This window comes from Doryrhamphus excisus, chromosome 1, assembly GCF_030265055.1.
Source record: "Doryrhamphus excisus isolate RoL2022-K1 chromosome 1, RoL_Dexc_1.0, whole genome shotgun sequence".
Taxonomy (NCBI): Eukaryota; Metazoa; Chordata; class Actinopteri; order Syngnathiformes; family Syngnathidae; genus Doryrhamphus; species Doryrhamphus excisus.
In genome coordinates, this window is record NC_080466.1 from 21740448 (window position 1) to 21754276 (window position 13829).

The window sequence follows — 13829 nt, forward strand, 5'->3', positions numbered from 1 at the left end:
GAGATTTAAGAGCACTGCTTAATAAAGAAGAACAACAAGATACGAACGTAGTTTATGGCGTCTCACTTGTAAAAGTCGTAACGTCAGTTAGTCGTTGTAAAGTTTCCGACAATCCGTGAAGGCATCACGAGGAAGTTTACTTCCGCGTTTAGTTAACGCGTTGAGTTCGGAAAAATGTCGCCTGTTGCTGATTGTTTTCTCTGAAGCAGATAATCTCAACAGTTGTTCAGTTCGACCGCAATGAGTTGTGGAAACAAAAGAAGGAAACTTTAACTAAAGAAAAGTCGTCGAAAGTTTTGTTTCACATCGCGCCATCTTTTTCTTTACAATGGGATGTTGTAGCAGCAAAGAGGTAGGTTAGCCAGCATGAAACATTGGGTGTGTTGAATGTGTTGTGAGTGTGTCTGTCTCGTGTGTGTACCATTCACGTGACAAAGACAGAGGCGGCTTGTTTAATCACCAACACTGCCACAACAACGGACTCAGAAACAGGCTTTGGGGGTCGACACACTGTGCCGCTCTCTCAACGTAAAAACACTTCTGTAGAACTTCCTGTCTGTGTTCATGTCGTGGCAGAGTAAACGTGACTGGAACCCGCTGGAGGAACGAAGCTGCACGGATATCCCATGGCTCATCATTTTCATCCTCTTCTGTATTGGGATGGTATGTGCAAAATGCTACGCTATCACTCACTACTAACAACAATTTGCAATACCTTGCTACATAGTTTATGGACTGCGAACTACTAAAAAAATGCATACATGCCATTTGCCCTATCACGACTGACTGAGTAAAACAGTATAACCGAGTACAGTAGATTACATACCGAGATGCCCGTAAATAATGTATACACTCATAAATATGCCTATTTCTGACACTCTAAGGGGGTATATGACAAAGCAAGTTTAGTGGTTTAGCGAGGTCTGCTGAGTTTCTGAGGGGACATGGAGAAAAAGTAGATTAATATGACATCGAATGCCTCTTTTCATGTGAATGTGCATATAGCACAAAACCAAAACAGATTTGACAAAGTAAGTTGATAAACTACCGTTGTGGGGCCAATTAAGTGTGATTGCGGTTAGCCACTTTGACCATATATTCCCTAATTGCCATCTTACACCTGCATCTTGTTGTTGCGTACACTCATTAATTTTCTACCACTTATCCTCACGAGGGTCGCGGGGGTGCTGGAACCTATCCCAGCTGTCTTCGGGCGAGAGGTGCTGTACACTCTGGACTGGTTGCCAGCCAATCACAGGGCACATATAGACAAACAACCATTCACACTCACATTCATACCTATGGACAATTTGGTGTCGCCAATTAACCTAGCATGTTTTTGGAATGTGGGAGCAAGCCAGAGTTCCCGGAGAAAGGGAAGTGAGGCCTATGTGCTAACCACTCATCCGTCGTGCAGCCTTTTGTGTACATATATGCTGTAAAATTCTGTTACACATTTGTTATTGTATTGTCAAGTACTTTTACAGATTTAGGGGGAATAAGATGGGTTTCATGCAAAAAAATGCCTATTTTTCTGGCCGATTCACAAAGCTAAACAAATGTTCGGTAAGAGTAAATACAGTGCGTCTTTTCATTCCTCACCTTGAAAACATAGAACATTGAACTTAGTTAATCTGTAAACATCATGTTAAAATGTTAAACAATTTGGGTGAGGATTGGCAATGTTTTTATACCAAATGATGTCAATTTTATGGGACACGCTGTATGTCAGGGGTGCTCATTAAGTCGATCGCGAGCTACCGGTCGATCGCGGAGGTGGTACTGGTCGATCGCTGGTCGATCGCGGCGTGACATTAAAAAAATATCATCCCAGCATCAATGCCGTCACTTGATTGATATACAGGGCAGCCATTCAGATGACAACTGAATGTTGCCCTTCGGGTGACCAATCAAATCAAACAACGTCTCTAAGTGCAGCAGAACTTACGATGTCAGCCTATCATCCATCCCCGTTACTTGATTGACATACAGGACAACCAGTCAGATGACAACTGAATTTTGACCTTTAGGTCACCGCTCATGCGTAAACAACGATGCAAAGTGCTAAGCTAGTCGGCGAATTGCGAGATTTTAAAGCCCTCGCTAAAGTTTATGGTCACTAAAATGAGTGAAGGAGCTGGACCAAGTAAAAAGGCAAAAACTGGACCAAGTAAAAAGGCAAAAAACATATCACTTCCATACGGATATGGAATATTATACGGATATTATGATACGGATATTATCCATGACTGATAAACATTTGGAAGTGTGCTTGAGGCTGGCTATCAGCAGCTACTGTCCGGACTATGCATCCCTGGCTGGTTCAATTCAGTGCAAGTCATCAAAGTAAACTCAGGTAATTACAAAAAATGTTAATAGTTAATTATGTGTGTTTTGCAATATTGGCTCATTTGGTTATGTAAGGTACATCAACATACATTGTACGTACAAATAATCCTCAATACATTTGAAAATAAATAGATGTTTTGCATTTTTGTAGTGGGTAGATCATTTTGACTCGGTCATTTTAAAAGTAGCTCGCATGCTGAAAAAGTGTGAGCACCCCTGCTGTATGTTAATGATATCCATTGTGATTTGCAGGCATGTATTTGTGGCTTCACCATCGTCACCGGAGCTACCACACGGCTTATCTATGGATACGACAGCTATGGTAACATCTGCGGTCGAAACAACACCAAGATCCAGGGAGTTGACCTCAGTGGCCGGAACATGGTAGACAACAAGTGAGTTCATACTGTACTATATCTAACACAATCACTAATTGATTGCTTGATGGAATTTCTTAAAGTGTTTTAAATTACAAATGACGTTGAACTTCTGTGGTTGGTTTTCCTGTAGAAAATAATGTAAATAGTATTCATCTTCCAGGGTCAAACTGTCACCATTGCACTGTTCACACTTCCACACAATTGAACAATTTAGTGCTTGAATTTGATTTTGTAGTTAAGTGAAAGTGTAGGAAGCGTGTATACTCTTCATCAAATGCTTTGGTTGTAATTCTGATTGATTGAGCTTGTTGCATACATTCCTGCATTGACTCGGTTGTCATAGTAAAGTAGCCTTCAGGGCGTCATGCTTGCTTCTTGTATGCTCTTGCTAACATTCTTCACATTCTGAACGAATTACAGATTTGTCTATTTCTATAGACTATTTCTTTTCATACTATTTCACTCACTCTCCATTTATGTATTAATAACACTATCCTGTAAGTATGTGAAGGTTATGATTGTAATGATCTTCATTTCTGTGGGCGCTAGCTTTCCAGCAGAATGCAGTCTACAGGCGCAGTATTGCTCAAACAATGGCTCATGCTTTACCGAAGCCTGATTTGCCATCTAGACTTTCCTGATACAAAGAGGCAACTGTGCAGCCAGGGTAGCAAATGTCACCGTATTTCATGTTCTGCCCTCACTGAAAAGTCCCAGCTTTCTGTGGAATGACTAAACAGGCTCCTGTTCTAACCAAAGGCAATTGCATGTGTAAATATAAAAGGTTTTTCTGTATGTCTCTTAGGTATGTATTTTTCCTGGACCCGTGCAGCATTGACATCATAAACAGGAAGATGAAGAGCATTTCCCTGTGTGTATCAAAATGCCCTGCTACTGAACTGAAGACACACTATGATTTGAAGCAGTTTGCTCTGAATAATGGTGAGAAAAAGAACAAAAGACTGAATTGTCAGTCGTGATAGACAAATTACATTTGTAATGCCCCCTGTGGGTGGTGCTCAAAATGCTTTAGAAGACATGGCTGGGAGACATGTAATACAGATATCCGCAAAGTTTCATAATCATTAGACAAACGGGTAATTACTTATGGGCAATTAGTATTAAATAGTATCATACCTGATGGCGATTATGTTTTTTTAACAAATCATGACGTGTAATTGCCATTCGCCAAAAGGTGTGGTGATTCGACTAAACAGACAAAAGTTACAGTGGCTGTTGAAGTCAATTGCGACATCATGCAATGTCCTAATTTTGTAATCTGTTACTGCCACATTTTAAGTATGCCAGTATGATTTCTTTACGCAGTGTTTCATTTCAAATTAAACTAATCATATTATTAATATTTTCATAAAAGGATCTGCACTCTGCACCTATGATATTAGTCCAACAAGATATCCGGGTCACGCAGACCGATTAACTAAATGTCCCAAGCTTCCCGTTCCACCAAGGTAATCAGATGTTTTCTCTTAAGAATAATAATAATAATAATAATAATATGAAAAAAACTAATTAGGATTTTTTTTTTCCCTCTTCAGTAAGTCAGTGCCTTTGTCCCGTCGTTGCATACCAGCGGACATCAGCTGCTATGCAGAACTGGCCGTCTCCTTCTTCAACTTGGTTATTGACAACAATATTATTAGCCGAGTGGTTGCGGGAGTGATGGCCAGCAAGGATATCATTGTGGGACTCTGTGCGCTGTCCTTAGGTGAGACACACTGTACATATGGCTTACAATACAGACTGTTTATTTTAGCATTCTAAGCAACATATTGGTGACATTTCTTTCTTGCAGTTCTTTCCTTGATCATGATGGTGGTCATCCGCTACATCTCTAAAGTCATGGTGTGGATTATCTCCATTCTCACAGTCATCGGCACTCTAGGTGACCGTCAACAACACATACCATACAAAAATCAGGCCATATACTGCATAACACTGGGCATGTGGCTTTTTGTGTGTTTTACAGGGGGAACAGGCGTCCTCTGGTGGCTGTATGTGGACCACAGGAACGCTCTTAACAACAACACCACCTCGGTCTTTGGAAAAGAAGTGGCAGCTGATAACGTGAAGGCACTCCTCGTGTATGCCATCTGTGCTACAGTTTTCACGGTATGACTGAAGACAACTTAAACTATACTGGGAGATGCCTGTGTAAAATGTATTTAGTTTTGCTTTTTACATGATAATATGCGGCGGCACGGTGGTCTAGTGGTTAGCACGCAGACCTCACAGCTAGGAGACCAGGGTTCAATTCCACCCTAGGCCATCTCTGTGTGGAGTTTGCATGTTCTCCCCGTGCATGCGTGGGTTTTCTGCGGGTACTCCGGTTTCCTCCCACATTCCAAAAACATGCTAGGTTAATTGGCCACTCCAAATTGTCCATAGGTATGAATGTGAGTGTGAATGGTTGTTTGTCTATATGTGTCCTGTGATTGGCTGGCGACCAGTTCAGGGTGTACCCCGAAGCACACCCCGCGACCCTCGTGAGGAAAAAGCGGTAGAAAATGAATGAATGATAATATGCGAGCACTTTTTACCAATTGTGGTTTAAAAGAAAAGTCTGGACAAAAAAAATTCAAAATTCAAAATTACACTGTGAAAATTGTTGGGCACTTAATTTCAGTTTGCATGATCACTTCAAACTTTTACTCAGATCATTTGTAAGGCTTGTGGAACAAATTGTGCCCCACTTCCAGGTGGTTCTCCTGCTGGTCATGGTGTTTATGAGGAAGCGTGTGTCTCTGACAATTTCGCTGTTCCACGTGGCTGGAAAAGTGTTCATCCATATTCCCCTGCTGGTCCTGCAGCCTTTTTGGACCTTCCTCTGCCTCATGCTCTTCTGGGTCTATTGGCTGGCTGTGCTCCTCCTCCTGGGACTGGCAGGTGAAATGCAAGTTTGTTCCACTCATAATAGTCAGTATAAAAAGTATGTACTGCAGTTCTGGACGCTAAAATAGCCGTGATACTATTTCCAAGCAAGTTTCATTGGAGACATTTTGTCCTGGTCTTGTGGTGTGACTTCACTCCCACATCCGGAATCTTGTGCCAGTCTCGTGGTGTGGGAGGATGCAGTCAAAGGATCGTTTCACTTCTCATCTCCCACTTCTCGATTGCACTGCTAATTCATATTTCCAGCAATTTAAAGTTTATATAAACATTTTTATTTGTTAATAGGGAAATCATAAGTGTAAAGTCAGTCAGTCTCATAATTCATATCAGTTGGTTAGATGGCTTCACCACCCCATTAGATTCACCTCTGCAGGCTAATAGGAGCCAATAAAAGGCTTATATTGAACATTCTGCCTGTACCAAGCTAATAATCAATATGCTTATTATTGTTGTAGTTCAGGGCTGTTTCAACCATTTGCTTGCTTTCTTTAGCTACAAGATGAAATATTCAGCAGATGAAACTGAAAAAAGCCATCTACTTCATTTCCTTCAACAGGAAGTCCGGTGAAGAACAACTCCACAAATTTGGTTGAGTACCAGATGAGCGGACCTGCTCGGTACTTGGTGTGGTATCATGCTGTGGGTCTCATCTGGATCAGCGAGTTCATCCTTGCCTTCCAGCAGATGAGCATCGCCGGCGCTGTTGTCACCTACTACTTCACACGGTAGTAATAGACTTAATATTAGCATTTCACAGTAAGTATTAATACAGTATTCTAGTATTGGTTCCTCACGACAATATGGATATACCACACTTACTGTCATAAGTAGTTTTAGTGTACTTCTTTTTACACTTAGTTAAAGCAGACCTCTTATCTTTGTGTTTCAGGCAAAACAAGTGTCACACACTCAGGCTTTGACTTAAGAAAAGAGCAATCGACATTTTCGCGTCTGATATCTTGCAAAGCTCCTACCATACGTACACACAAGACCTAGTGATAGAACAGGGAAACTACAAATACTAGCTGCAGGTGTGACTGTCCAGCGCAGGCCATATCATTTTGCTGTGTGCTTCACAACTTGATCATCAAACAAGGCTAACGTCAAATGCAAAGCTTGTCCCTAAAGTGTATTTGTTACCTTATTTAGTTATTGGAGATGCACATGTAGCAGTCAATGCCTGTGACTCAATTTGCAGTAGTGTTTGTGACATTTGTCAGTTGATTGTTTATACTTCTCTATTTGCCTTATCTTTTTTCGCATCAACATTTACAATAAAATTGCTCCTTAGACATCCACCCTTCCATGAATCACACGTGCGAGGAGTGATGCCACCTGGGTGGATCTCGCCCTGTTTTACATTATACAAACAAAATTCCACTGTATTAAAGAATATAAATATAATGCTCAATTATTACTATTACTACAGTAAACCTCGGATATATCGGACTCGGATATATCGGAAATTCGCTCACAACGGACAGATAAAAAAGAACCAATTTTTCTGTAATGCATTTCCAATAAAAATTCATTGCAAATATCGGATTTTTTATAACGGATTTCGCCTATTTCGGACAAAATCTCCAGTCCCGTTCCAATGCATTTCCATTAAATTTCCCTCGCATATATCGGATGGCCGTATCGTGGCGCTCCGATTCGCCGAATCGTGACAGGCCACTATACGACGTCATTTGCAGCGTTTGCAGCGTTGCCTGCGTGTCCAGGTACATTGGAAACATAGTCAAGGAAGTGCCTTTTTATAACAGATAAAATCCGATAATGCGTAAAACAGACATTTTCCGGTATACGCATATAACGGATTTCACTTATATCGGACAAAACCAGTGGGAACAATGAATCCGATATATCTGAGGTTTACTGTACTACAAATTGATAACTAGCCACAATTAAAGTGTTTGACTTCGACTTGCAGGGATAAATCTCGACTGCCATCCACTCCCATTCTGTCGGCCATGCTGCGTACCCTCCGCTATCACCTTGGTACTCTGGCCAAAGGCTCTTTCATCATCACAATGGTCAAGATTCCTCGTCTCATTCTGATGTACATTCACAGTAAACTCAAAGGAAAAGTAAGCTTTGGGATCATCACTGTGGTTTGTAAATCTTTATGATGGTGAAGTTTTTGTAAAGATTCTTTTCCCTTAGGAGAATGCGTGTGCCCGCTGCATGCTAAAATCATGCGTGTGCTGCTTGTGGTGTCTGGAAAAGTGTCTGGCATACTTGAATCAAGTAAGTCAGTAAGTAACGAAAGGAGAAAATTAACAGGATTTTAAGAGGTGTCTTTTTTTTTTTAATTAGAATGCTTACACGGCCACAGCCATAAACAGCACCAGCTTCTGCACCTCAGCACGTGATGCTTTCACCATCCTCGTGGAGAACGCTCTTCGAGTGGCAGCCATCAACACTGTGGGCGACTTTGTCCTCTTTTTGGCAAAGGTACCAACCTCAATCATCCTTTGGGCTTGCTGTTTCATATAACAACCCTCTCTGGCGTCTGTGACAGGTGCTCATCGTGGCCTGTACGGCCTTTGCCAGTGTGCTGGCGCTCAACTACCACAGGGAGTACACCGTGTGGGTGCTTCCTCTCCTCATCATCTGCCTCTTTGCCTACATGGTGGCCCACTGCTTCCTCTCTGTGTTTGAAAACGTGGTGGACGTCCTCTTCCTGTGTTTTGCCGTTGACGCAAAGTACAACAACGGCAGCCCTGGACGGGAATACTTCATGGACAAGTCTTTGATGGTACATTTTCTATGTGAGATATGTTGTTAATGGTCAGGGAAGCCTGAGCCTATCCCAGCTGAGATGTGGGGTGAGTAACACCCTGAACTAGTCACCAGCCCACCACAGGACACAGACAACCATTCACACTGATGGACAATTTTGAGTCTTCAGTTAAAATGTGAGGCACTTTGACTTAATTTGTGATCTGATACAGTCTCTGTTGGTCTTCTCAGGAATTTGTTGAAAACAGCAAGAAAAGGGGTCGGTACAAGCCAGAGGACGGAAGCGGACGAGAAATGAAGGCCATGGTGAGTTCAGAGCTCTTGTTGCATCAGTGATAGCTGCTTGATTACTAAATGTACGTTTTTGTTTTGTTTGTACGCTCTTCTAGGCACATTAAGGGACGTGTGACAAAAAGAGAGACGAACCAATTACATCATTACTAATATGTTGTGGAGAATATGCCTTTTTTTGTTTTGTTTTGTGACACTAAGGTTTGGGGTTGTGCTCTTTTATTTTCTGACACTCCTAGTAAATATTTTATTACATTTTAAATAGTATTTAACATGGTTTAACATGTTGGCTTGTAATTTTAAAACGGTCAAGAGCACATGTTGAAGCTTTGCAATAACCTTTTGACTCTTCAAGCTGTATATTACTTGTTTTTGTACTTGAAATAAAACAGAAAAATGTCATGAGGTCTGTAATCTTTTTTTTTTTTTTTTAAAGACACAGTAAAAGCTCTACAATTGTCCCTCACTATAGTGTGGTTTGATTATCGCTCCCTGATGCTACAGTAACACTGCATGAAGTCGGCCTTGGCGTTTCTGACATGATAGTGTATGAAACTCAAATTTAAACAACACATTTGACCTGGAAATCATAAGATTAATTAGCAATTATGTCCAATATTTCAAGTTAAGCAAAAAAAAAGTGTATGGGTCCCTTGGCTTCAGGTCAAATGTCTGAAGGGGTACGCCACTGTGAAAAGTTTATGAACCACTGATATACAGCTACAACCTACTTTCTCGGTTGTACACCACCCTTTCTAAACAGCAGGGGGCAGCAATTGAATTGACTTTAAATGAACAAGCAAGGCACACAAATTTGTCGAGTTAAAGCACCATTACTCATGCCTAAAAGTGAGTGATTAAGCAATTTTGCAATCTTTTCATGTGGTCTCATGTACTGTACTACCTCCTGTTAAACATTAACAACTCACATTCATCTCATTTGTGTTAAGATGCATTCACAGACCAGCTAAAAATTGTTAAAATTGCTTAACTTTTAATATAACCGTCTTACTGATGCAAACATGACTGCCTCTTCCCCTGCTTTTGCTTTCCAGCGCGCCATTGAGCAGACAGGAATCAAGCCACTAAGCAATTAGGTTATTGATGGGAAAGCTCTCTTTGTGTGTTGCTGCCCGTCTCCTCCCATAAAACACACGGGAGTACAGAAGAGCATGCTTGATAGCCAGCTGTATAAGTCACCGCTAAGTGATCCCTTTAGTACTTACAGTGCTCCAACCATTCCTGGAAGCCCTTTGTTAAGAGAGACGAAAAGACCGGAAAATCACCTTTTTGTCAACTCTGCTCCACACATCATTACTTAGTTTTACTTAGATGCTTTTCCATTGCTTGAAATTGTCTATTAAAATCTCTACCTTTACCCTACTTGGGAGACAAGTGTGATTTTGTGCCAAAGGGACGCTAAATGCTCATTATATACTCATCACAATTTTAAGACCAGTTGAAAGATTGCAATAATTTATATTTTGCACTGTTGGATCTGATGCAGGTTCTAAGTAGAGCTTCAAAAGGCAAAAAAAATACTGAGTAAGCATTTTTTTTGTAAACAACCATTAAACTGAAATGGGCTGTTCATTAGCTGATGAAAACTTTAAGACACACAAAAAACAGACCTGATGTCTATTTTTGTAAACTTCCTCGTCATCTATGCTAAAATGTTCTCAATTGGATTTAGACAGGGGCCTTCAGACATGAGGGATGCTCCTGGCAATATGTCCAAGCAAGTCGCCATTTGACACCCCTGTACAACCTGAAGCTCCACTGGTCATGGTGTTTTGAAGGAGACAAGGCCTTTGACTTTTTGTTTTTTGTTCTTAAAACCCTTCAGCACCAGTAACAACCTCATATGAGCCAAAGATCACCCCGTGTCTTGACGGACATCCAATCAGATCCTCAGGCTCAGGGCCGGTGACATTTTTTTATGCCTACTACTTGACTTTTTTGTTCCATAACCCTTTTAAGAAGCTTCTTTTAAGAACTTTAAAATGATGTTTTGCCATTCAAAGAAATTGATTTTGTAAATACCTGACAGAAAATTACATTGAATCCACATTTTTGCCAAGGATTTTTTTAAGTTTGTGGCAATGAATTTTTGATTAACTGATGAAAGTCCTATTTCGCTTTAATGTGTGTTTGCAATAATTGTCAAATGTTGTCACTCCCATTTATTTTTGCATTTTGAATCTCTACTTAGAACCTCCTTAAGATCCAACAGTACAAAATGTGATTGCAGTGTTTCAGCTGGTCTTAGAATTATCTTCAGGAACGTACAGTAGGTCCCATATGGTACTTTTTTATTTTTACAATTTTAAATATCAAAAGGTCCCACAATAGTGTCTGAAATCTAGTCCGTTGCTGAAATTTAGACTAAATTTTGCTGAATTTGTGTTTTTTTTTAATGCCAAACACAAAATAATGATTTGCCATCAGATGGGAGGAGAAAAAAAATATCCACTTCAAATGCTAAATAGTTTACAGCCATTAAACCTGTCCTGTCTGACTCACTAATGTGTGTGCTGATTCAGCCACAGTAAGATGAGCTTCCTGTGAGTGTGTGTGTGTGTGTGTGTGTGTCAGTGTATTGACTAACAGTGACCATTAAAGTGAGACGTTCTGCCTTCTCAGCTACAAATAAGATGGAAAGAGCTCACAGTGATGTTGTAGAATCCCGAATTTACACACACAAACGTTTTTGGCTATGACTGTATGAAAGTCGGGGGGGAGGTTAATGCCAGTGCCACCCTGCGTTACATTTTCATGAACAATAACAGTACAAGCAATACAGCAGGGGTGTCTGTTTTGACGAGTTTTCACCCTTTTGTGTGTATCAGTTCACAAGTAGAAACTAATAGTCATGGCCAAGAAAGAGTCCAGAATTTTTTTTTAAAAACATGGCTGCCATCAAGCAAAATGTCTTTGCAACTGATTTCCCATTCATAATTGACAATTTGTCTTATCACTAGTTGTCAATTATTTTCTGTCATAGCGGATGAATATTTTTTCACGCCCCCCACCAATTTAAAATACTATTGAGGATCAGTCGTGTACAATTTATCTGTACAAACCACTGTATGAGTTGCTGGCACAGCATCATTAAAGAATAAAGCAGACCTTGAAGAAATTTGAGTATATACATACAGTTGAGAAGCTCTGATCTACATCATTTTTACCATCTTAAGTAGCTGGTATTCATTTTTGTGTACTGACATCAAAATAAGCTTACTGGAGTACATCATCACAACACAAAGTCAAATCAGGGCACTAAAGAAAAACACAACTTGCGTCACTGACACAGGCTTATCCGAAAAAAAAAAAAAAATACTTTCCAAAAATCAAAAGTGCTTCCTGTAAATTGAGGCACTTCCCATCAGTGTCCCACATTCCGTCTCCACAGATTTTTCTATCGTTGGCCCTTGTCCAACAACATGGAGGAAATGAACCTGAGATAGCATCTATGCTATTTCAACACCATGCAAATACATACAGGAAGAGAGCAAGTGTGTGAAAACAAGCATTTGATATTGACTCAGTGGTGCTTGCCAACAAATACACACACAGACCCTAAGCTAATTGGTCAAATGGCTAATTAGTTGCCAAGTGTGCCTTAATGGCAGCCATGTTTTTCAATCAATCACGATGAAATTTTACCTTTGCTTGTTTGGCAGTCCCTTAAACTTGTATAACACATTTTGTGTGATTACTGTGGGCATTGAACAGTGAGCTGCGTGAGAAATTGAAAGTAAATTCCGATTTATATGGTTTAATCTCAGCACCACCTGTGGTGTCGTGTCAGAAAAATAAAAGCACAAGCAACACAGTACCGCATAGTTGGTTCCCACATTGAAATGGGTTCCTGTGACTCTGTCACCAGACTTGTGTCCTTCATAAAGAGATAACAACTGTGGAACAAGAACACTGCCATTAAACATTGCTAATATCAATCAACGTTTCAGATAGAATAATGGTAAAGTATGCACTATTGCTAACCCTTCACTTCGTCTTGAACACACCAAATCGATTACGTCACTAATGCGGCGCCGCCACGTGACCAGAAGTCATCTCTGACAAGCCAACATAACATTTAATATTTCCATGCACATGACTCACCTCAGTCGACATTCTCCTGATGTTTTGTTGTCTTAAACTTCATAATCACTCGTAGAAGTAATTCCACTTCTCGGAAGTTTCTTTCAAAGAGAGTAAGGTTTCTTTATTTCGCGTAGGTAACTTTCTTCTTCTGTGGTTTTGAGTGTCACGTGGGTCCGTTTGAGTGCCTGTTTACAGCGCCACCCGTCGGCCTGCCTTGTGTATTACACCGTTTTCACTCAGTGAAGCATTCCCGTCTGGATGCAACTACAGTATATAAATGTACTAATCTCACATTATACATGTTTTGCCAGAATTAAGCATTTAATGCAGAAAATGGCTAAATTCCCTTAAATGTATGGCTTCTTTTCTTTGATTATATTTACTTGATTATATTTAAGTGTAGCGCGCAGACCTCACAGCTAGGAGACTAGGGTTCAATTCCACCCTCGGCCATCTCTGTGTGGAGTTTGCATGTTCTCCCCGTGCATGCGTGGGTTTTCTCCGGGTACTCCGGTTTCCTCCCACATTCCAAAAACATGCTAGGTTAATTGGCCACTCCAAATTGTCCATAGGTATGAATGTGAGTGTGAATGGTTGTTTGTCTATACGTGCCCTGTGATTGGCTGGCCACCAGTCCAGGGTGTACCCCGCCTCTCGCCCGAAGACAGCTGGGATAGGCTCCAGCACCCCTCGCGACCCTCGTGAGGAAAAAGCGGTATATTTAAGTGTAAAAGTGACTATATGGGTGTTACTTCATATCTATATTGTCCAAAAAAATCTTGTTTTCTATGCCATAATTACGAAAATATTAAATTTCTTTGCTGTAATTCACTTATCACAGTTGGGTCTGGAACCAATAAAGAGTGATACATGAGGCATTACTGAAAAAGAACACATTTTTCAGTGTTGCTTTCAATGCCAAAACGTAATGACAGTGTTAACAATTTGCGGTGGTAGCTGTAGCCTATTTAGAAATACATTTCCTGATATACTGTCCGTTAGCTGTGTGTGAATGTGTACTATATAGTGTGCCATAAATCATGAAAT

At 40.5% G+C, this 13829-nt stretch overlaps 2 protein-coding genes across 4 annotated transcripts in view; one reads left to right on the top strand and one right to left on the bottom strand.

Annotated features, from left to right (window-relative positions):
- The window catches only part of dlc1 (DLC1 Rho GTPase activating protein), a 99179-nt gene extending 86220 nt beyond the window's left edge, over positions 1–12959 (bottom strand). For 2 of the 3 annotated variants that reach the window (XM_058091629.1, XM_058091624.1), the window contains exon 1: positions 12801–12959. The gene's annotated coding sequence lies outside the window, so the exon portion shown is untranslated. Of the gene's footprint in view, positions 1–66; positions 163–12800 lie in introns of those variants that run through there. The other variant, XM_058091627.1, reaches the window with a different exon arrangement.
- On the top strand, positions 132–9076 carry LOC131141926 (choline transporter-like protein 1). Its single transcript, XM_058091633.1, has 16 exons — positions 132–352; positions 577–663; positions 2602–2744; positions 3535–3671; positions 4105–4198; positions 4286–4455; positions 4543–4632; positions 4717–4859; positions 5447–5633; positions 6196–6364; positions 7573–7729; positions 7806–7889; positions 7959–8096; positions 8164–8400; positions 8616–8690; positions 8774–9076. The coding sequence occupies exons 1-16, from the start codon at positions 329–331 to the stop codon at positions 8780–8782; spliced, it is 1944 nt and encodes a 647-aa protein (XP_057947616.1). The 5' UTR covers positions 132–328; the 3' UTR covers positions 8783–9076.
- Positions 12960–13829: the final 870 nt, after the last annotated feature.

Excerpts from the sequence above, each read along its gene's own strand:
- LOC131141926 (XM_058091633.1), top strand. The coding sequence starts at position 329 with ATGGGATGTTGTAGCAGCAAAGAG. Across the intron at positions 353-576 it reads GATGTTGTAGCAGCAAAGAG|AGTAAACGTGACTGGAACCC; the intron begins GTAGGTTAGCCA and ends ATGTCGTGGCAG. Across the intron at positions 8,401-8,615 it reads TCATGGACAAGTCTTTGATG|GAATTTGTTGAAAACAGCAA; the intron begins GTACATTTTCTA and ends TGGTCTTCTCAG.